The sequence below is a fragment of the Panthera pardus genome, unplaced genomic scaffold (genome assembly GCF_024362965.1).
Source record: "Panthera pardus isolate Hobbes unplaced genomic scaffold, ASM2436296v1 HiC_scaffold_8, whole genome shotgun sequence".
In the NCBI taxonomy this organism is placed as follows: domain Eukaryota; kingdom Metazoa; phylum Chordata; class Mammalia; order Carnivora; family Felidae; genus Panthera; species Panthera pardus.
This window is the reverse complement of record NW_026527013.1, coordinates 153,358,474-153,381,532: the sequence shown is the minus strand read 5'-3', so window position 1 is coordinate 153,381,532 and position 23,059 is coordinate 153,358,474. Positions and strand designations below refer to the sequence as shown.

At 38.0% G+C, this 23,059-nt stretch overlaps 1 protein-coding gene across 6 annotated transcripts in view; it reads right to left on the bottom strand.

Annotated features, from left to right (window-relative positions):
- The window catches only part of UBN2 (ubinuclein 2), an 86,789-nt gene that overhangs the window by 12,209 nt on the left and 51,521 nt on the right, over positions 1-23,059 (bottom strand). For 5 of the 6 annotated variants that reach the window (XM_019452910.2, XM_019452909.2, XM_019452911.2 and 2 more), the window contains 5 exons: positions 22,547-22,589; positions 17,077-18,627; positions 10,783-11,014; positions 10,257-10,346; positions 7,047-7,223 (listed from right to left, as the gene is read on the bottom strand). In XM_019452910.2, coding sequence (XP_019308455.1) covers positions 7,174-7,223; positions 10,257-10,346; positions 10,783-11,014; positions 17,077-18,627; positions 22,547-22,589 — 1,966 coding nt within the window. In that variant the 3' untranslated portion in view covers positions 7,047-7,173. The remainder of the gene's footprint in view (positions 1-7,046; positions 7,224-10,256; positions 10,347-10,782; positions 11,015-17,076; positions 18,628-22,546; positions 22,590-23,059) is intronic. The other variant, XM_019452913.2, reaches the window with a different exon arrangement.

Below are 23,059 nucleotides of genomic sequence, written 5' to 3'. Positions count from 1 at the left end.
GACCAACTGTTCAGCTCTATAAACCTGAACACTGTGCCACAGAATCTAAAACGTTCTCAGAACTGAACACTGGGACTATTTTATCTTAACAACCCAAAGACACTCCATGATTCTAACTACAGTTTTGCACCAGTAAAAGGATCTGTACTTAAGTTTTTGAATATAAAGTTCACATTTTAGGATAGAGGAACACACAAAATATCTCTGTGTTATGCTTCTGTTAATTTTCCCTAGAGGAACAAACACACATTCAACAAAACCCTTATGCCTTATTTCTTTGGGTAGAAGTCATTTAACATCTATTATCTGAAGCATGGAAAAAGAGGGAAATGTGGAAAATAAAGAGTACGTTTATCTGCATAGCTGATATTTAGAGGTTACTAACTAAGGCCTTATCTGGAAAAAGCAGTAAACAACCAAAAAGTGATTTTTAAGGAAAAACATCCTATCACTAGATATTAAATGGGCCTTGGCCAGTTGTGGGAATTAACCCAGATGCTCGGTCTGCTTGGGCATGGTGCTTTCTCTTGACTCACTTGAGCTGGATAATTTCTTCCTTACGGTCTACATTCTCTTTCCTGACCCTGAATCTGTGCTGTAATTTAATTCTGCACACACTCTCTAATAATTGTTGCTTAGCATTTAGCCCTAACTAAAAATGCAGCATCCATTTTTTCCCACTGTTGCTGTTGTTTGAAACGATAAAGGAAAATTGTAAGCATCACTACTTAATATGCCAGGATGGAAAGTGGGATAAAATGATCTTCGTTTCTTCCTTAGAGATGAGCAAAAACCGGTTTCCTTCTACCCCCACCCTTCCCACCCGTGTCCCAGCTAAGAAGTGAATCCTGCCTCCCCTCTCCCCATTCTTCTGTAACCTGAGTGGCAGATGACTCCGCCTCCGTTGTGGGTGGAAGGAGCCTGAATTACACAGAGGTCGCCGGGCTAACGGTACACCCGGCTGACGGCGTGTAGCGCCTGCTCCTTCAGGGCAAAGCCAGAGAAGCCAGTAGTGACATGAATAGTACACAGTCTCTGATTTACAAGAATGAGGAGTTGTCCATTCCTGCTTAGAAGCTAAAAGCTTAGCTTTCCATCACCAAACAAGTGCTCTAAGGAAAGCAGACTGAGAAGATGGAAAAGTGAGACGGAAAAAACTTTCAGGATCATTTATCAACTTCAGTAGCCAATCACCCAACCTTTACCTAGCTGCAGCTCCACGGCCTTGGCAAAAATCACACATGTATTAACACCATAAAAGGCTAAAAAAGAAAATCTACTTACAATTAAGCAACTTAGTGTTATTCCCCCTCCCCACTTGTTAACCTGAAACTAACCATTTTCATCCCACCACAAATATGTTTAAATAATATGCATCTGAATTAGAATTCCAGTGATTCTTCTTTAAACTTAAAAATCATATGGTGCTTTTTATACCCATCATGGGGACACATTTTTTTAGCCTCTGCGGGAAGATGGTGATACTTTTTAAATCTATAGGACATTTAGAAAAACTCAAAGTATTTTTGAAATAGTAAAGTCTCTGATATCCCTGGGAGGTAGGTGAATATTATTATACCCAATTTTCGAATGGGTAGTCTGAGGCACGAAGGTTAAACGATATTCCCCCTGTTAAATATAGTAATTCAAGAATGACTCGCCCGAACTGAGGCTGCCAGATAAGCGCTGTGCTCTCAGGTAGCGCTACCAGGAGCCGCTGCTTTCTTGTTCGCCACCCGTCTCCTCTTCCCAATTAAAATGTCTTTAAAAGGGGGCACTTATTAGATATATTTGTACTGGGCTTTGAGGATTGGTTCAACTTAGTCTCCCTTAATGTATCATACCTGTTTTTAACAAGAAACAGATGAATCTTAGATACCGAAAATTAGGCCAGTTTGTTCAAGGGAGAAATCTAAATAACCATAAAATCAGAGTAAGCCAGATGTAATTATCTGGCAAATAAAAAGAAAACTGAAGATCTCTCAAGAATGCTATAGGTTATATGAGTGTTTACATGAGTATCTGAAGTCTTTCTGAGTTTATCAACCTTTTCACAGATATGCAGCTATATGAATTCTTCAAAAATAATTTCCCAGAGAAAAATCTGATGAACGTTTAATGTTGACAAAGTTGCCATCTTTGTTCAAAACTTATTCAGATACAACACCGAGCTTCTGACTCTAGCTGCCCATGTCTTTAGTCTTGCCTGCCATAACTTGATAAGTGCTCCTTATCAACTTGACCCACAAAAGACTGTTATTCCAATGCTTTCTCCAATAGTACTCATGCCAAGTTTGAAGGGCACAGAGCAGTGGGTTACATCCAGGATGGTCAATGAGTCCACTAAATTTATTTTACTTGAAATAAATGACTTATTATATTTAGGTATTTTTGTTAACTTCTACAAACAGATACTCAAAGGGGGAAGATAGCATCTTGTATAAAGACAGTTTCCCAATCTACCCATTTGAATTGACTAAAACAATGGAATAAACAAGCCAGAAGTTTTGCAAACACTGAAAGGAGTGTGTTTGGAAAGGATGCGATGGTACAGCAGCTACTAGTTATACACACACACACACACACACACACACACACACACATATGTATATGTATATATATGTATATGTATATATATGTATATATATGGATATGTATATTACATATGTATACATATATATGTATGTATGTATCTTATACATATATCCTTATACTTATAAAACAAAAAAAGGAAGAATAATATTACAGCATGACATGATGTTGGCAAGTATGAGATTCTTCCTCCTGAATCCCCTGACTTATTAGCCTGTACTTTAGGATATCTGAGAACACTTTCAAGAGGGGGAAAAAGAAAGAAAAAAAAGGCACTTAACGAAGACAAAGGCCTGAATTGAGCATGTTTTAGAGGAATAAGCATTTTACCAGAGCTAAGAAGTGATTTACAGAGAGTTAAACTTTTCCCCTTAAATTTTATAAAATAAAATTGCAGAACATGTTTGTAATCATTTACCTACTACTGCATTTTTCTTCTGCTTATTACAAAAGCAAAAAACATAACAAAACAATCATACATGCACAAGAGAAAGTAAAAGTGCCCCTTTTGAGAACATATGGTCAGCAGAAACTATAGTGCTGAAGCACAAGGGAAAGTTCTCAAGTTTGGCCTGATTATAGATTTTTCTCACTCTTCTATTTCTAATTTAAAACAAAGCAAAACAAAACATCAACGAACCAAAAAGGCAAACATAAATTCAAAACCTAAGTGATAATAAAAAGAATACAGGGACCAACCAGTGTGCTTTTACGGTACACTCCTAAAATAAAGTATCCTAACTCTATACATGGGTCAAGTTATATGACAAAACCTCCTAGAAATGAAGAACTGTAAATTAGATTAAAATCGACCAATACAGGCAAAGTTCATGTTACAAATGTAGCAGCAAATATGATAGATAACTGGAGTTCTAAGAGATGATCCCAAGGGACATAGAGTTCTCACAATCAATGGCAGTTTGATTAACAGCAGAATTTCCATTTCAGAAAACGTCTTGAACCAAGTAGAGGTGGAAAGGGGAGTGGTAAGGGCAACCGGAACAGACTAGACGTGTCTGCCCTTTCCAACCCTGGGTAGTAAACAATTTAGATCTGCTTTGGAGGGGGTGGGGTGAGGTGGGGTGGGGTGGGGTGGGTGGTTGGGGATCCTGGGTTAAAAATCTTTCCCAATACGTTGTTTTCAAACAGGTGTCAAACCCACAGTATCCAAACATGTATGTGCCCGGTTCTTCCTCCTACCTCGGTGATGCAATCAATACACCCTATTCAACTTCTAGGATATAAAAAAAATGTAATTTGGGGTAACAACATCCATCAAAGGGGTGGCAGGCATGACAGAATGTACTAACACAATCCTCTGATTTCCTCAGAATATCGGGATTTTGTGACTTCAGATTAACTTCACTTCTTTTTCCAAAACGTTTTTCTTCAGGCTGTTTTAAAACCATGATTTCTTTTACACTTGGATTTGAGAAGCATGTGAGAAAGAATTAGAATTGAGTTATAGTGGAATTATTGCTTGCATTGACTTTGGAGGCTCTGAATGAGCTTGACACTTTGCTCCCAAACAGTCTCCAACTGAGGCTCAGCACTGCTATCTCTGAAGACAACTCTGCTGACCGTTATTGCTTGTGAATACTGAGGATTAACTTGTATGTACAGTAACAGCTTATACATCAGTGAAGGCAATTTAAAATACACGACAGTTGAAAACAAAACAGCTTAATTTTCCTGAATCAAGAATCCCGCTGACTGGGACATAATTAAGTGTGCTGATTATTTTTGCATTGGGATGTTGCTAATGCTCTTCAGAAATACACATTGCTCTATATCCTTTCCAATTACTCACCGTTTTAAAAAATAACACGATTTGACTTTTAAGTGCAAAAATACAGTATGAGTCACAAGTCTCTGTGCTAAAAAATAACCAATTTATATGGTTGTATTTAGTAAGAAAAACTGTAAAGACAGGCACCCATAAAGTATGGACACCATTTTCAATGTTATGATCTAGAAAAGAAACAGTTCTGTATTTACATCTAGGAGCTCTCTGGTCATACTTATCTATTAAGAAATATAAAGATGTTTGTTTCATTTGTACAACATAAAAGGGTCGTCTTGATTGAAATGGACGAAAGTTAGTGAAAATGTGGTGGGGGGCTGAGGGGGGGGACCAGGTAGCAGTCCTCAAGGAATCAAGAGTGAAGAGAATAGAATATCATCTCCATATATATGGACTTTTCAGAGCCAAGAGCCTTCAGATAATTTTAATGGTTAGTTATAAAATAATACTTGGGGGAAGAATTGATAATCCTGTTCTTCTCTAATGACAACCAAGAATTGTCAGGGATCTTCACGTAGCATGATTCAGAACTGATGGATTTAAGAAACCGAAATTATTCCCTGACTTACATTAGTAATGAATTTATATATAAATAAATCTTCATATGCACACAGATGAACACATACACAATTATCAGCAGGAAGACAGATTAGTATGCACTGTGACTTCTCTCCTGGTGTGGGAAGTAAAACAAAGGCTATTGCTTCCCAAAGGAAAACTCCCATAGAGTATTAGCAAAGACTTCTTTTTCCAAATTAGATAAAAGCAACAAGTATACTACACTCGAATAACTCAAGAATTGGGTAAGCTTCCCTAATTTAAAAAACCAAACAACCTTTAATTAAACATATTCGATTCAAGTCAAGCCTCGCTGCAACATCCCAATATCCTTCCAACTGGGGTTGATACAACATTCTTATGTTTTACTGGTAAACTAAATTCTTAGGGGCAAGTAATTATATCAGTGATTCCTTTGAAATAATCCTTTCCCCTTACTGTAAAAAGTTCTTGGAACTAAAGCTTTCAGTTACTTATTAACTTGTTGCTATGAAGCAAGCCAATGTGACTTTGAAGTCAAAATATAGGTATACAGATCTGAACAGATCTGTGGTAATTTATTCACAGTCCTATAGGCTATTTGGGACTTGTGCTTGTAAAAGGAAAAAAGGGCCAGGTTAATACACTTATTTGAAGAAATGTAAGGGTATAGGGTGACTTGTAATGAAAAAAGATGCAAATCTTGCTACTATCAATTTCATGCTGTTTTTTAGGTTAGTCTATTGTTATAAATGGATCAAGCTTACACCAATCATGGGTATAGTTTGAAAACATTCAGAAGCCTAAATAGGGAGAAAAGGAGACAAGACCAAAGGTGAGGGTAAAAAAAAAAATCAAATCCAATATATTCAAAAAGAACCATAAATTTCTCCCTTAACATCCTTTGTTGAGTATGTATTTGCATAAGGAAGCTATAAGAACTGAGCAGTTTTGTTATCCCGTTATCTGCAGCTTTACTCACATATCAATATTCTCAGTAAATATTAATAAAGCTTGAAGATCCCAAATGCTCCAAATCAATTTCACTACACTGGATACAGGGAGTAAAAATACACTGTGATTGTTATAAAAAATAATCCCTTATACACATAATGATCCTAATGTAATTCCTCCCTTTAAAATACTATCTTAAAAATTCCAAAAATAGATATATGCCATTTGAATGACCAACGAAGAGGCATGTGTAGTACACACTCACGCCTGTCTCTATCAACAATTAAGAATCACCTGAAGTACCACTAGCTACAAGACCAGGAGAAGTTGTGAACCGAGGTGCGGCTGGGGAAGTTTACAGTTCAGGGTGTTGGGCCTGCAGGGGCTAGGAGCACCGAAGTCGCAGCCCTACGTCAAAGATCCCCATTTCTGAAGAGTCACATTTTAACATCAAGAATGGAAGTAAGAATTAACCAGTCAATACCAGATGCACAAATCACCTGAAGGAGAGTTAAGTACCTGCTTCTGAATGGAAGATGAAATTGACCCTTTTACAAAAAGGGGACATCTAAGTTTGTCTGTTAAGAGCAACAGGCTCAATTTCTTCACTTTTAAAAATCTTGATGATTTAATAATATGTATCACTGTGCTAAAATAACTTTCCTGAAACATCTTTAGTCCACTGATTTACATGGGGGGTTGCTACACACTGGAGAAGATTCAAGTTTGTTCAGGACTTGTGAGAGTACAGGATTTCCTCAGCTACTGTCTGGATCAAACACAGGGTCGTTAATTTTGTTGTGTGGCAAATCTGCTGCATAGTCCACTCAGATAAACATGATTGTTACTCCTGACAAACTGGCCTAATTCCAGATAGACTGCCTTTTATTATGCGATTATGTCTACAAGTGTTCAGATCCAACCCCCAGGATGGATGGAGTTTACCCAAATCCTCAGATTCCTTCTTTCTCCCCCGGGGAAAAAAATCAAATTTGTACTTCTGTGGGTTTGACAACTGAGTCTCTTTCAAGTCAGTTAATATGGTCACTTTGTCTTTCTTTAGAGGAGACCACAGGTCACTAACTTTGCACGAAAGCATTTCTTCCTCCTGCACCTGGCTTGACTCAAGTAATGTTCTCTTTTCTTTTTTCCTCCTCACCACAGTGCTTGGGACGAGAGAATGTAAACATCGACAGAACAGCAGCCCTATGACCACATGAGTACTTTCCCATCAGGTAGATTCCATCAGCCAGCTGAGTGTCTCATCTCCATTGCTCGCTGGGAAGTCACTGAGATTTCCGTGGTAATTTAGTGTCCCCTTTACTTTGGCCTCCATCTGAGAAAAGAGATGTTTAATTGGGCTGTGTCGGTGTGTTATAAAAATACATATTAAAAGCAAACAGAGCAATGAGAACAATTAACGTTTAATTTCCACGTGAAATGACACTGCTAAAAAAGATAACCTTTAATAATTTACATGCTATGTATGGCATTACAGAGGTTGAGAAACATAAGAGAACTCAACAAAAAAGATCCTCTTAAGTCAAATGGCTGTGGTTCAATTGGTTTTCAGTTGAAATACTATTATTATCCATCTCAGAACCCAGTGTGTCAAATGCTATGAGGATCACAAAGGAACATAAAAAAGACATAATCCCCACCTTCAAGGAACCTACCACATCTTTTGATCCCTTTAGAAGACAAAGTCAATTTCATTTTCTTGCAAGTGAAATTAAATTCCTTGCCATGACATAGCATTTGATAATTAATTCTCGATTATTTATGTAAATAAATGGGATACACTGGTAGTGAAAATTCCAGCTGAGTCTTTGTTTTGGTCCTAACCTGGCAAAAGTTGTAAGTGATAGGAAAGTCTGCTAACTGGGAACAACGGTTTCTAGTTTTACATGTGTGTTGTTTTTTTTTTAATGTTCATTTATTTTTCAGAGAGAGAGGGAGAGAGAGAGCGTGTGAGCAGGGGAAGGGCAGAGAGAGAGGGAGATACAGAATCCGAAGCAGGCTGTAGGCTCTGAGCTGTCAGCACAGAACCTGAGGCGGGGCTCGAACTCAAGACCATGAGATCATGACCTGAGTCAAAGTCGGACGCTCAACCGACTGAGCCACCCAGGTGCTCCTTACATATGGTTTTTAGCTTTTAATTGGGAAAATGTTGATTATTGTATGTATTTATTTATATGCTGACTTATTTCTTAAATTTTAGTTAGTTGATTACTCTATTTAAAATGGGCAAGACTAGAACCCAGTGACCTTAAGAGCCAACAAAATATAGAGAAAGTTTAACAAGGTACTGCCTTAGCAAGGACAATGAAGCCTCCCACTCCTAAGCCTGAGAGAAAAAGGCAGGGGGAGGCATGAATGGTAGAGACACACAGGTGAAAAGGAACAAACTGCCGTATTACAAGATCAACCTCAAGGCTGGAGGAGACCACGTGTCACACTGCTAGGTTCATTCATGTGGTATCTAAATTACTCTGGTAAAACATAAAACAAAAAACTGCCTCTATTGAAGAAACTGCCTCTGTTGTATCAATGAGAGAGGATGATTGTTTCAAAAGCTGTATAAATAGGACACTATTAAAATAACTTTGGCGACAACATCTAAGGAATTGGTTTTTCCATTCATAATGAGATCTTATGTACTTGTGTTTGCAGGGAGAATGATGTGACCTAAGGTATGATTAAATTCATAAAATGGCAAGGAAGGATTGTGCTCAAAGCAGGTTTGGGAAACTACAAAATAAAATACTCATATTAACTGGACTGTGAGATTGTCTAGACCAAGGTTTGGCCCAAGGGCCAAATGTGGCCCACCACTACTTTAAAAAGTTGTATAGGAACCCAGCCACACTCATGCTACATATTTATCTATGGCTGTTTTCGCAATAGAATGGCAGAGTTGAGTAGTTGTGATAGATACTATATGGCCTGCAAAGCTGAAGATATTTACTGTTGAGGCCTTTACAGAAAAAGTTTGTATTATATATAAAATGAATATAGAGAAGTTATATTCATTCTCTCAAGGAGCTTGATCTTATGAAGCATGAGATCATGACCTGAGCTGAAACCAAGAGCTAGACACTTAACCAACTGAGCCACGCAGGTGTCCCTCAAAGATCATTTTATTTATTTTTTTAAGTTTATTTATTTATTTATTTATTGAGAGAGAGAGAGAGAGAGAGGAAGAAAGAGAGGGACAGAAAAAATGAGCAGGGAAGGGGCAGAAAGAGATGGGGAGAGAGGATCTGAAGCAGGCTCTGTGCTGACAGCAGACACCCCAACACAGGGCTCAAACTCACAAACTGTGAGATCACGACCTGAGCTGAAGTCGGATGCTTAACTGACTGAACCACCCAGGTGCCCCTTCAAAGATCATTTTAAATGCAGTGGCCAAAAAGAATAGTGAGATCCCAGTCAACCTGCAAAGTTAAGAGGCCAGTTGAACACTTATTTCTGTTCAAAAGATCCTGAAAATGGCCTTCAAGAATAGTATCAGCAGTCTACTGAGGTCGACTGCTGTTGAAAGCAATAACCTAGAGGTCAATATGTTATGTCCAATGTCCACTATCTAATTTCAGAGTGATCTAGCTGGGCTGCAAGTGTGTAACCCATACAGTTTGGAGGGTATTAACTGAATTACTGCTAAAAGGCAGAAAAGGTACCAAGTCAGACTTCCCAGATTTGTATCTCAGATCACTTACTACTGTATCATCTTGGGCAAGTTGCTTATCTCTAATTCAGTTTCCTGATCTATAACAATGGGGATTGTTATCAGCACACTCACAGGTGTTGTAAGGATTCAATTAGCTAATACACGTCAGTAGTCACAAGACTAACTGGCACTTAGTAAACCTTCAAAATGTGAACCATTGCAACTACTGGACATGACTTTTGTACACTGTTTTACGAGTCCTCTTCTTCGTTATCGTTTCAATATAACAAATACCTTCAAAATGTTTTCTTCAGGGGCGTATGGGTGGCTCGGTGGGTTCAATGTCCTACTCTTGGTTTAGGCTCAGGTCATGATCTCACGTTCCTGAGATCAAGCCCCATGCTGGGCACCGTGCTGGGTGTGGACCTTGCTTAAGATTCTCTCTGTTCCCCTCTCTCTGCCCCTCTTCCACTCGTGCTATTCTGCTCTCAAAAAAAATTTTTTTTTCTCCACATGTAACAAAAGGTCTCTTTACCTATTTCCTCTCCTTACAAGGAGTTTGTTGCTAATGAGGATTCAGTCATGTGAAAATCTGTTTTTTCCAACTTTTGTCATCCCATTTAGTTTCCAGAGATGTTTAATCCAATCTATAAATCTATATAAATATTATGAGATGAAAAAAATAGGTGGCTTTCTTACCATTGAATGTTTGCTGTAAATGTGTAGGCAGAGGTGAGTGGGAAAGTGTTGCTGCATGCTGAGCTCCTGGCTGTAAACCCTTTAGTAAATCTGAGAGAAAAACAGAATTGTCAGTGATCTTCTTCAATCTAACACTTAATTGCTCTTAGATAAAAAATGGAAATAGTTTAATTTATATAATGTTAAGCACAGCCCCTGATTTCAAAGTCCTCCTTAGAGTACATACATTGAAAAAATGTACATATATAAATACATATATGCAAATAACCCAGCAAATTTGACTGCCTCTTATTATAAATTTCATTAAGATAGCAATGTGGTATAGATGGTTCATTTAAGGACTGTAAATAAATTCTGAATCCACCAATTTGATTTATTCTATATAAATGAAATTAAACTGCATTTCTTAAAGAAAATTCTGTAATCTTCACTAACTCCAAATGGACTACTCTCAATCAGTATAAATTCATGAGTTTTCCCGTTCTGTCAAACTAGGTAGGCAAGTAACTAAAAGAGCCCCACTTACTCTGAGTTAGGCTATGGTGGAAAGCGGCTGAGGTAGATCCCGAGGTGGTTGTCACTCCAGCTGTGTCCGTTCCAAAGCCAAGTAGCTCCAAGGGAAACTGGAAGGGCATGGTCACTGGAACAAGGCCACCCAGCATCCCAAAAGGAGTCACATTTTGATTTGTTACAGACAAAGGTGATGTCATGAGAGTCAGAGGTGAGGCATTAGCCAATAATGATGCTCCTGCTGTGGACTGCAGAAACCAGGGGTCAAAATACATAAGAAATCAAATCTTTAACCTGAATTGATTTATTGTATTTAATATCCTCATGGGCGCAAGACTGTGTCCTAACTCTACTCTAACAGAAACTTCATGAGACAGAAAATAAAGACCGAGGCGAAAAGTGTATTTCTAAGAGCTACCATATTGGTTTTGGAACTAATTCTCTACTCAGCTCTTCATCACCAGTTTAGACTCCTTGACTTATTTTAATGTCTATATTAACACGTCTTTCTCACCTCAGACTTCTACTTTTGCTTCTAAACCCTAGATCTGAGCCACTCACTAGCCATTAATTTCATTTAATTTCAATATGATCTTTGAAAATGATCATAATGTAATTTCAAAATGTAATTTCATTGTTTTACCACCTTCCTGACACAATCCCCATGGTTATTGTTCCAGACTAGCATTCTCTCAGAGCCCCTAATGCAATACCCTCTGCTTTCATCATAAAGCCTTAAAGAAATGAGGCCATCCCAGATGTTCTTCCTCATCATTAGCCTTACCTGTCTCTTCTCCAAGACTAACCATCTGACCATGCCATGAATCCCACCTATGCAGAACTTTCTGGTACAAATATCTAGTATTACGCCTTTCCCCATGTTTCCTCTGCTTTGTCACATACAGAGTCCTCATGTTTTTGTTTTTTTGTTTTTGTTCTGTTTTGTTTATAACAACAGCTATCCCTGGCTCTTCCTCAACCCCTAGAAACAACCTGACTTATTTGTACTCCTTTTGTTATCAAATTTACTAAATGATACCCTCCATTTCCATATTATTTAGTTTCTCCTTAACCCCTGAAAGCTGGTTTCCATTTTCACTACTTTTCTCAACTTAAGACTCCTTAAGGTAAAAAGGTGTTTTAATACTCCTCTGCCTGGGCTTTGATGCCATGTTTATGAAAAACACATTTAAATCTGAAATATGCAAGCAGTAATTAGCTTTCACTGAGAAATTACTTAAATATACTTCATTAAGCTAATTTAATTCTTTGAACAATTTTCTATTCAGCAATAATCTGTCCCCATTTTGACTTTCTTTTCTATATGTACTTATTAACAAAAATTACAGTAAAATTTTTTCAGTATCAGATATTATTATAGTTTCTGCAACTGTGAATTTTCTTTTGTAGTCTTATCTTTACCGATTCTAAGTTTCCCTGGCCAAAAATTTTACGGTTCTAAATTTAGTCAACAAAACTGAATTCTTTGAATATTTTTTAGTCAGTAATCAATGTCAACTATTATCAGGTCTATCTCTGTGTTAACTACTCTTGCAGTAAACATTACTAATTAATAAAGGGGCTGATCTATTTTTTAGTTAATCCATGAAAAATCCATGTAAATGATCTCCCCATACTTATATGCCAATAACATATATTGATACACCAAATGTTCCATGCCAGTGCTAAACAAAAAATGAAGGATATCCTCAAGAAGGCTTCAATTCTAGTTCTACAACTCTTTCTCCAACAGCCTTCCCTTCTCTTCTTTGTTAGCTCTCAAATTTACATCCATAGTTCTGACTTCGTCACAGTTTCAATCTTGTAAGTCTAAAAGCTCAGTGAGGAATGTCACTTGGATATGGAACACTCATCAACCACAACTGAACTCATCAGCTCCTGCAATCATGCAACCCCGCCCTATTTGTCAACGGCTATCATTAATAGTCTCATTCTTTCTCAACACTCAGGCTTGAAACCTTAGTTTTTAGGCATCATAAAATAACAAGACAAGATGAATTCATTGTCAACATACTCATTCTTTTTCTTAAAAAAACTTTTTTTTTAAACCACCAGTTCCTCCAACACTTAAGTACAAATCTCCATCACGTTTGCTTGGACTTGGCTATTTTTCTTATTTTCAGGTCTTTCCCTTACTGAGCCAACCATGATATACAAAACAGATACAATTTGAAAGAATTACTAAGTTAGAAATAACGCTTGGAAGCAATTTGGATTGAAGGGATCCTGCATCAATTTAAGAATAAGAGTTCTTTTTTAATCATAATTCTATTGTAATCCCAGGATAATATGGTGCACACACTCCAATACCGTTTGCCCCAAGTAAACCCCGTACTAAGGAACATTAGATACTGCTAATAAGGAGAACTCAAGCTTTTCTAGAGGAGGCTAACTGAAGTATTAAAATAGCTGGAAAGTGTAAATTAGAGCAACTTCCAAAATTAAGTGAGCAATTGAAAATGATACCATGCCATAACTAACATTTTGTGCTTTCAAAAAACTTTGATATCCACTTTTGTTTCTAAAATTAAAATGAAACATCAGATTATCTGAATGTTACATGGCATTTATAAATTTCTCTCTCTTATGAGATGGAGACCTTTCAAAAGTTGGGTATCCTATCGTTATGATTCGGAAGGATATAGGAGAAGTTGTCAACATAAAATAGGCAAATGTAAATAGGCAAAGTTCAGGATGATGCTCCATAATCAAAAATACTTCCATGACCTCCACATTTTATTTCCAGGAGAAAATATAAAAGAAAACCTTGCTCTTCCCGTGGTGGGAAAATATATATATATATATATATATATATATAATTTTTTAACCGTATGTTTTATTTTGGTGAGTGCACCAGTGCCCCCCCCCCACCCCCATTCTCCACGACACCCAGTGTAATCTTTTGGAATATAAATCAAACCATACCACTCCCCTGTTGAAGACCCTCTAAAAGCTTCCCACTGAACACATTAACACCCCAAGTTCTCATCATGGCCTACAAGGTCCTCCATCACATGGTTCTGCTTGATCTCAGATCTCATCACCTCTCCATCTCTCCCTAGTCTAGATGTGCACGCCTACATGTCAGGCTCTTTCCTATCTCAGTGTCTTCACTCTAGTTTGGACTGTTCATTCCCCCCTATCTCCAAATGACTGGCCTGCTTATTCAATTCCCCACTCAAATGTTGCCTCCTGAAAGAGGCTTTTCCCAACTCCCTTATCTATGTTAGCAGCAATCACACTTTATCATATTACTGTTTTAATTTTTCAGAACACTTAAAATATTTTTTAAAAATTTGTGTTTTGTTTCTCTCTCTACCTGGAATATATGTTCCATGAGAAGAGAAATCTTGAGTATGATGTTCACTCTATTTCCCCAGCACCTAGAAGAGTGCCTGGCACATATTAAACATCTCATAAACATTTGCTTAAGGAGTGAATTATTTTGGGAATTATAAAGTGGCAAAGACAGAATTCATAGAAAATCGACAGGCTGAAAGGTAAGAAAGAAGAGGAAAGACTTGAGCAGAAAGTTATTAAATAGAAAGAAGGTAGCGGTGATAATCTGAACCCAGAAAGATTTTAACTTCTGTTAAACTCAGGACCTGCCCTTTTCACTCTGCAAACGAACAGATAGCTGGAGATGTCTTTCAGACAGGAACTGAATGTTTTGCAAGCACGGATAGGGAGTCTCTTTTTAGTATCAGAGCGCTAGAGAAACAGGTTATCTAGAGGCCGCCAGGTTTCAATGAGAGGCTACATTAAAAACAAAAAGCCATCGGTTCTCCCCAACTTACCAACAACCTTGTTCAATTATTGACCTTTTCTTCAGTCAAACCAGTAAGACAGAACAAAAAGGGTCAGTCTGAAGGCAGGAACGCTAAGGCCTTCACATCATAAAGTCATTTCAGAAAGGAAGAAAACCAGAAGGAAGCAGTTCTTTTTTGGAAACACAAATTCTGCCATATAGGTTCCCTGATGACAAACCAGTATGCCAAGTATCTAGCTTCTCTCGGGATAAATGATCAAATACAAGAAGGATGGGGGTGGGGGTGGGAAAGAGAACTGATAGACACTGGAGATGACAAAGAATGGAGAAAGATTTAGCTTTAAATTCCTAAGTGAAGGGGGGAAAAAGCGAATTTTTAACTTCAGAAAAAAAGCCAAAAACTTGTAATAAGAAAGCAAATGAAACCATAGTTTATGAGTAGGCTCAACAGAGACAATAGTTTACATGGTCAAAGGCTGTAATTTTACTTTCAGGAGAATGGCAAAGGTATAAAGCGAGCTAAAAGCCTTATCATGACAAGAAGTTAAAAGTTAATACTAAAATGAATAAATTGTCTTCATCCATTTTTCATACTTAAAAACACACAAAAACCTAGGGGAATTAAAAGTAACTGACACTAGGAAGGAGGACCCATTTGGCAGGGAACTGGTATTTCTGTTATAAATCTCTCCTTTACTCAAATTAAAGATTAACATCAAAAAGTAATAAGAATGTGAACTAACTCTTCAGACCTTAGTTTATAACTTGAATTTTAACATGCCATCCCTAATCAGTGTTTGCTAGTTTATTTCTGATAAAAATAAAATTAATAGATAAAACATCAGAGAGTTCAAGATTTCAACTAATGAAGTATCAGTTAACTGAATTTTATTTTCATTAGAATTCTACAATGAATTCATTCCTAGGCCTACAGGGATGGCAGAGTGATGATCTGGGTTTCATTTGTTTATGCATACCGATGCTAACTTGTACTGAATAGCAGAAATATTTACAAACACTAAGGTAAACATTCTTTCATTAGATGTTCCTATTCCACATAAACAGGAAGCAGTACTTTTTTAGACAACAGAATTCTACAAATCAATAAAAGTCTTGTTTTCAAAAAACATTTAAGAACTGAAGAACACATCATAAAATGTTATGTATTTTTTAAAAGCTTGTTATGAAACAGATTATGTAAAACCCATTTTCTTGACAAGAATCTCAAACAGTACCCAGAAAATATAAACAGCGGTGGGAGGATGGTGATTTTTCTTTTTTCTGAATTTGCCTACAGTGAATATGTATTACTTCTGGGGACAGGGAACAGGGAGAAAGAATATTAAAGAAATCAAACTGGTCACATGAAGGACAAATCTGACAAAGTCTCAGAATACAAGGAGTGGCAGCAAGACGAAAACAATGACAGAGAAGATGACATGGAAAGGAGAGAGATGAAATATATGAGTGATAAAGAGTTCTCACAAAACCTAGGCCAAATGGATCAGAAAAGACAATGAAACGCATAGAACAAAATATTCCTGAGCTGAAAAAGCCACCAGGTATAAGACTGAAAGAGGTCACCATGTTTTAGGTACAGTTAACAAAACCTTATACATAAATCTAGTCATAATCCGAGAATACCTGAATTTCAAGTAAAAAGACAAAATCTTACTAGCATTTAGGCAGAGAAAACACACATAAGGGAACAAAAAATCAGAATGGCCTCTGACTTCTCCATAATCCTAAATACTAAGCAAAGGTCAGTGGAACAGTATTTATAACACTAAGAGGGAGACAGTGACCCAAGAAGTCTATACATACTCAAGCGTGATGGCACAGAAATTATCAGGTACGCCAGAGCTAAGGGAAACTAGGTTTTATGTTAGCCTTCTTGAAAAGACTCCTTTCTTGAGTGAGGCACTCTGCTAACTGCAAGATAAATGTAAAGTAAAAACTCACAAAAGGGGAAACTGGTATATAAAAGGGTTATTGACAGTAATTTGACAGAGAGAATTATGTATGAATAACTGTAAGTTTAAAGCAAAATAAAAATTTTACTTGAAAAGACAAATGGTTAAAGGAAAAGACCCTGACAAATGTATAAATCTGTCTAAATAAAAAAATCAAAGTTAGCAGGAGAGGAGGAACTAGAACAGGGGAGAAAGGAGACAAGTGAGAGTATATTAAACTCCTAAGTTACGGCTTTGTTCTGGACTTTGACAACATACAGTTTTAAATATTCATTCTATGTGTTTTTCAACAACTGTGAAAGTATGTATGTGCTACTTTGCGGGAGGAGGGGGGGGCGGGGGGGGAGGGGGGAATCCACATCCCAACAGAAACCTCATCCACCAAGTATCCCCATTACTGTGATGTCAACATCAGGAACATGCCTTGGCCATAAGCTGTAAGAAACTATTACAAACAACTTCTGTATGTATATGGTTATTAAACTGACTGAAGAGAACAATCAAACGAGCTTACGTTTTATCACGCGAACACACAGAACATACATACCTGCACACTGGCGGTTACCACTGAAGACCCTGAGGCAGAGGATGGTCTATGTGGAGTAGACAACGGTTTAGTAGCACCCTGTGTTCCACTTCCTGTTCCCCCAGAGAGACTAGTCCTATTGGCTCCGCTTGAGTTAAGGTTGCTACCTCTGCTGGCAGGTACATTCACTGCAATTCCACTCAAGCTATTCTTCCCAACAGTTCCAGTGGGTGAGGAATTTGTTAGCTTTGAAGGGGCCTGAAGATTTTTTGTGGATGGAAGGCCCGAAGTACGACTGGAGGGCAGCAAATTCAAGGTGGGAGACTGTCTGCTGAGGTTTATCCCACTGGGCTGTTTATGGACTGGGTTGTTACTGCTGGAGTGGCTGCTCTGGGCTACTAGTGCATTTGGACTGGAAGAGCTTGGGGGTACAGGAGGCTTGGGAGTTGGGTTGGATTTAGAAATAAGTTTAGTTGATACTGAAGGCTTAGTGGACACAGAGGGCTTGGGTGAGGCAGAAGGCTTAGGTGAGGGCAAGGGTTTAGGAGATGTGGCAGGTTTTGGAGATGCGGCAAGTTTGGGGGATGCAGCCATTGAGAAGGGAGATTTGAAACCCTGCGTGGACATCTGTGACACCATAGCCTTGGCTAAATAGTTACTGGAGGTAGTGGTGCTAGGTACTGTCCTAGAAACCAGGGGGTGGGACCCTTGAGAACCATTTCCGGGTGAGGGAGTAGATAAGGGAAGGCGGTACATAAGTGGCTTATCCGAAGTCTTAATAAGCGGGGATGAACAGGAAAGTTGGGGATTATTACTTAATTTCACCACTGGGTTGGTCTGTGATTTACTAATGGTTGCTTGTAATGGAGACACATAGTTTTGTTGGACAGCTGAATGCTGGTGCACCTTTGTTACTTGTGTTAACGAAGAAGCGTCTTGGGCCTCTGATGTTCCCAGAGCGTGAGAGGAGGCAGCAACTTGGGCTTGGGAAGAAGAGGAAACATGGGTCTGTGAAGAGGAAGAAGCATGAATCTGACTCGACCTCTGTAGTCCTTGTTGAAGCAGCCTGGCTGGCAAAGGTTCCAAGGAAACTTTAGGGTTCTGAATTGAAGAACCAGCAATAAGGCCTGAAGAGATGCCAGTATGAGCTAAATCCTGGGGTTTCTTTGGTACCGGCCCTGTGTGACCAGCAATAAGACTTGATGAATGTGCAGTCTGAGAAGAATCTAGTTTTTTAGGAGCAGCCAATGGCAGCTTACTCATGATACTTGCTAACTTTTCTTCTCTCAGTCCTGGACGAGGCTTTGCAGTTGGCACGCTTATCCTTGAGCCAGCCGGAGGGCCCTTGTTCCCATTGTTGATAACAGCTAAAGCTTCAGAAACAAGATCCAGTGCAGGTGGATGGAAAGAAAGGTCTTCGTCTAGTGAGTCATCAAGGCAGATGGTCTCCTGGGCTGGTGTAGAGCTAGAACTGGTAGAGGCCACGGCAGATGTGCTAGAGCTCGTTGAAGGACCACCAACTGAAGCCACCAAGGATGCAGGAGTTTTCTGGTCCTTTTTTGGACTACACTCCTACCATAAACAGCATTATAGTGGAAAAAATTAAATGAATTATTAAGTATCAGTTTTTAAAGGACTAAGAAATTCTCACGATGATTCAAATTCCACTGGAAATCTTTATAGACTGTAAAAACCAAAACGTTTCTGAGGACAGAGCTCCTAACTGAACTGTGCTCATAAGCCAAAGCATCTGATACATTGCAAACAGCTGCCATACCTCAGTAAGCTCTTCTGAGAAGACTTAAAATTAAAACCAAGCCAAAGGAACGTTCACATACTAGTTACAATATTGGTGAAACCCCGTTCACCCTGCCCACCTACATCAGATCTTCACGTGCTATTCCAAATCCGTCTGTTCAGAGGCTATTCTCTTTTTATTCTCCTTGCACCTAGAAGAAATTCTGCATTTATCCTAAGACTCCACCCTTCTTCTATAGAATGGTTTGCTAGGATACTGACCCTTGCTTTCTGCTTCCTTGTATTTCTGCCCTCTGTACACCCTGTGCTAGAGCCACCCAGAGCCATACGTAGAGAAAATAGTCCATCAAACTGGGATTCGTCCAAGCATATGAAATTATGTCTTCTATTTATCATGGTAGAAATCGTTTGTAATGTATTCAACATATATTTACTAAATGTGTACTATGAGCAAGGCCATATACTAAGAAAACAGGGTTATTAGGAATTAAAATTCTGAATACCTAAGAGAATATTGTCTGTTTCTTCAAAAAATTAACCTTCTTAAAATTCAAGTAAGAGAAAAGAGAATTAGAGCACAGTTTATTCTTTTTTAAGTTTATATATTTATTTTGAGAGAGAGAGAGAGAGAGAGAGCACGCGCATACAGGGGAAGGGCAGAGAGAGAGGGAGAGAGAGAATCCAAAGCAGGCTCCATGCTAATAGCACGGAGTTCGACTTGGGGCTCGACCTCACGAACCGTGAGATCATGACCTGAGCCGAAATCAAGAGTCAGACACTTCATCGCTTAACCGTCTGAGCCACCCAAGCACCCCATAAAGCACAGCTTAAAATATTCAAAAAGCAAAAGAATGAAAAAGTAACTGTTTCCCTTAAAAGAGAAATATAAAGTATCTGACTCATGTCATTTTTAAAATTAAGAAGAAATAAAACTATTACATAAAAATCATTTCAAAGTTTCTTTGATTGGTTTCTTAAAAACAAACCCAAATAAACCTAAACCCAAAGTCTTAAATTGTGTATCAATTTATATCACCACAACACTTACCTTAACCACAATGGGGAAAGAATGGAGAGGAAGTGTCTCTACTATCACCTTCTACTGTATTACAGTAAATCAGCTGTTAAAAATGCTTTAAACTCTAACTTCTTCAGCAATTTTTCTAAGCGGCTACTCCAAAGCCCTGATTGAAAACCCCACTGCCTCTCAGAATTCTGTAGTATAACTGCATTAAGGTCAAAATTGTTAAGATATGAAGGGGTAATGCACATAAAACATGTCTGCTGTGACATGCCATCCCTCTAATTGTGGTTAGTGAAAATTTCATTTTATAAAAAAGTATAGAAACTGATGACGGGAGAATGTATCAGAATAATACTGGTAGTGTTACCAATATAAAACTGCTTTTTGAAGTAACTTTTTATTTTTTAATGAATAAACTGGCTTTATTTTTACTGATTTATCTTTTAAGTTTTTATTTATTTTGAGACCATGCACATGTGAGAGAGAGAGAGAGTGCACACACCGCTGAGAGAGGAGAAGAGGAAGAGAGAATCCCAAGTGGGGCTTGATCTCATGAGCCATGAGATCATGACCTGAGCCAGAATTAAAGAGTCAGAGGCTTAATTGACTGAGCCACCCAGGTGCCCCTATTTATTTATTTTGAAAGTAAGCTCTAGGGCCAATGTGGAGCTTGAACACGTAGCCCTGAGATCAAGAGTTGCATGCTCTTCTGAGCCAGCCAGGTGCCCCCAAATTAATTTTTTCTTTATAAAAATAACATTAAATCCACCCAGCAGAGTACTGTGTAAATTTATAGTGGCAGAGATAATTGTTCAGGGTATACACTTGAGTCAAAAAAGCAAACTATCCCATTTATAAAATGTTAAGTCATATGAATAAATGAACAGGTGTTTGGACGGAGGGAAGGGAGGGTGGGTTTGTACCAGAAAGTAGGAGCTTTTTTTTTCCTGGATACTTATACTTTTTGCCTTCTTATTTTTCTGTATTGTTAGCATTTTCTTTCTTTCTTTTTTTTTTTTTTAAACTAGGCTTCATGCCCAATGTGGGGCTTGAACTCACAACCTTGAGATCAAGAGTCACATGCTTCACCAACTAAGCCAGCCAGGCACCCCTGCATTTTCTAATGCATTTCCTTGTATTACCTTTGTAATTAAAACAGGTATTTGAGGGGTGGAAGGGTAGGAGAAACACAAATCGGCAATATAGTTTTTCCATTTGGGGAAAAGGAAAAAATAATTTAATCACAAAGACACAAACAAGCAAAAACAGGGAATTCCCTATACCATCCTTGTCAACATCAGAATTCTGATAAATTAGTCATATGTTTGAATAGATGTAAAATTTAACAAACACTTTATGAAGGGCATTAGGAGTTTAAAAATAATGTGTCAAAACAAAGCATGAACTCAACAGATGTGATGGAATACTGGCTCACCATTATTTAGATTAGAAGACAAATGAGGTATGTAAGAAAAAGAAGACTATTCGTACTTACAAAGCCTCTAATATTAAAAGTTAAGAAGGCCACAGAGAAGGATGGCCTTCTGGCCATACCTCATAAGCAAAGAAACTCATCTATTCAAAGAGATGAAGTCTATAGGGAAAGTCCAAAAGCTAAATAAAGCGTGTGGGATTTCTCTATAATTTTACTTTTCAAATGATTACAGTTTTCACTTCTAGAGATTATACCTGGTTCTTTTTCAACTGCTTTGTCTGTTGTGATATTTTTTATCCTGTCTTCTCCTTCTTTGAATATTAAACAAGTTAAATTCCTTTATGTTCGAAACCCAGTAAGTCCGTCACTTGGCCCTCTCAGGGATCTAATTCTGTCAGATGTTTCTGCTGACTCTCACTCATAGTAATTCATTTCCTTGTGTAATCTGTATTTTCAGACTGTAAGCTCATGTTTGACACAGTATATATGTGGCAAGCCTTTGAAGCCTGCTATGAGACTGCATTATTTCAAGGAAAATTTGATTTGCCAATTGCCTTGGGTTAATACTAATTCCTTTAAGTTATTTTCAAAGTTTGAGGATTTCCCAGATCTTGCAGGTAGTATAAATTAAACTCCTGAACTCCTTAAATTCTCAGGGAGGACTTCCTTCCCCTAATCTAGGACTCAGGCCAAGACACACAAGTTTCTTACTTTCTGCTGGCGAGTGAATTTTTCTAGTTCTTGCTTTTACCAAAGGTGTTACCCTTTGAAGGTCCGGGTTCATGCAGAGTTTGAGTCTAATTCTCAATCTATATAAGCCCAAGAAAACCCTATCTCCTGTGCTCTGAGAAGAAATTTGAAAATAAATCATAAGGTGTTAGATGAAAATCAGCAAGTACCCCTACAGGCAACCAAAGTTTCAAAGTCATATTAACACGCTGGTAGCTTCTTTGCGTTGGGCCCTTGGGATTTCTCTTATACATCTGCAATCTCAGCTGTGCTTTTAAAGGATATTTGTTATATTTGATAGTGTTTCTAACTTGTATGAGGTTAAATCTTACAATTTAATTAATGTGTGCAAATTTCCCACTACCACACAGTCATCTCTTCTTGGAAATACAGGGGTTCTAGGATTTTTACAAAGTTTAAAAACACTCTTCTTAAGAGTACACTACCTATTGATCTATGATAAATACCATATATCCTTTTCATCTTATGAATGTATTTCAACATTCCTCAATTATGACCAATTAAAGATTTGGTTCAATACTTACCTTCACTTTGGGTTTAGGTGCAGGAATCACCTTTTTCTTTGCCCTAAGACAACAGATTAAAAAGGAGGTCATTTCAGTAGCAATTAGGTCACTCATTATGAAATTCTAATCTTGCCATTACATGGGTAAATAATTTCTTATGCTATTTGGAAAATTCTATGAAGGAACTATACATATGTGTGTATTTATGTTTTTTTTTTTTTTTTCAACGTTTTTTATTTATTTTTGGGACAGAGAGAGACAGAGCATGAACGGGGGAGGGTCAGAGAGAGAGGGAGACACAGAATCGGAAACAGGCTCCAGGCTCCGAGCCATCAGCCCAGAGCCTGACGCGGGGCTCGAACTCACGGACCGCGAGATCGTAACCTGGGTGAAGTCGGACGCTTAACCAACTGCGCCACCCAGGCGCCCCTGTGTGTATTTATATATGTGTATACACACACACACACACACACACACACACACACACTCAGTTTATATATGAATATACAGTAACATTTCCTCCAATTTCAA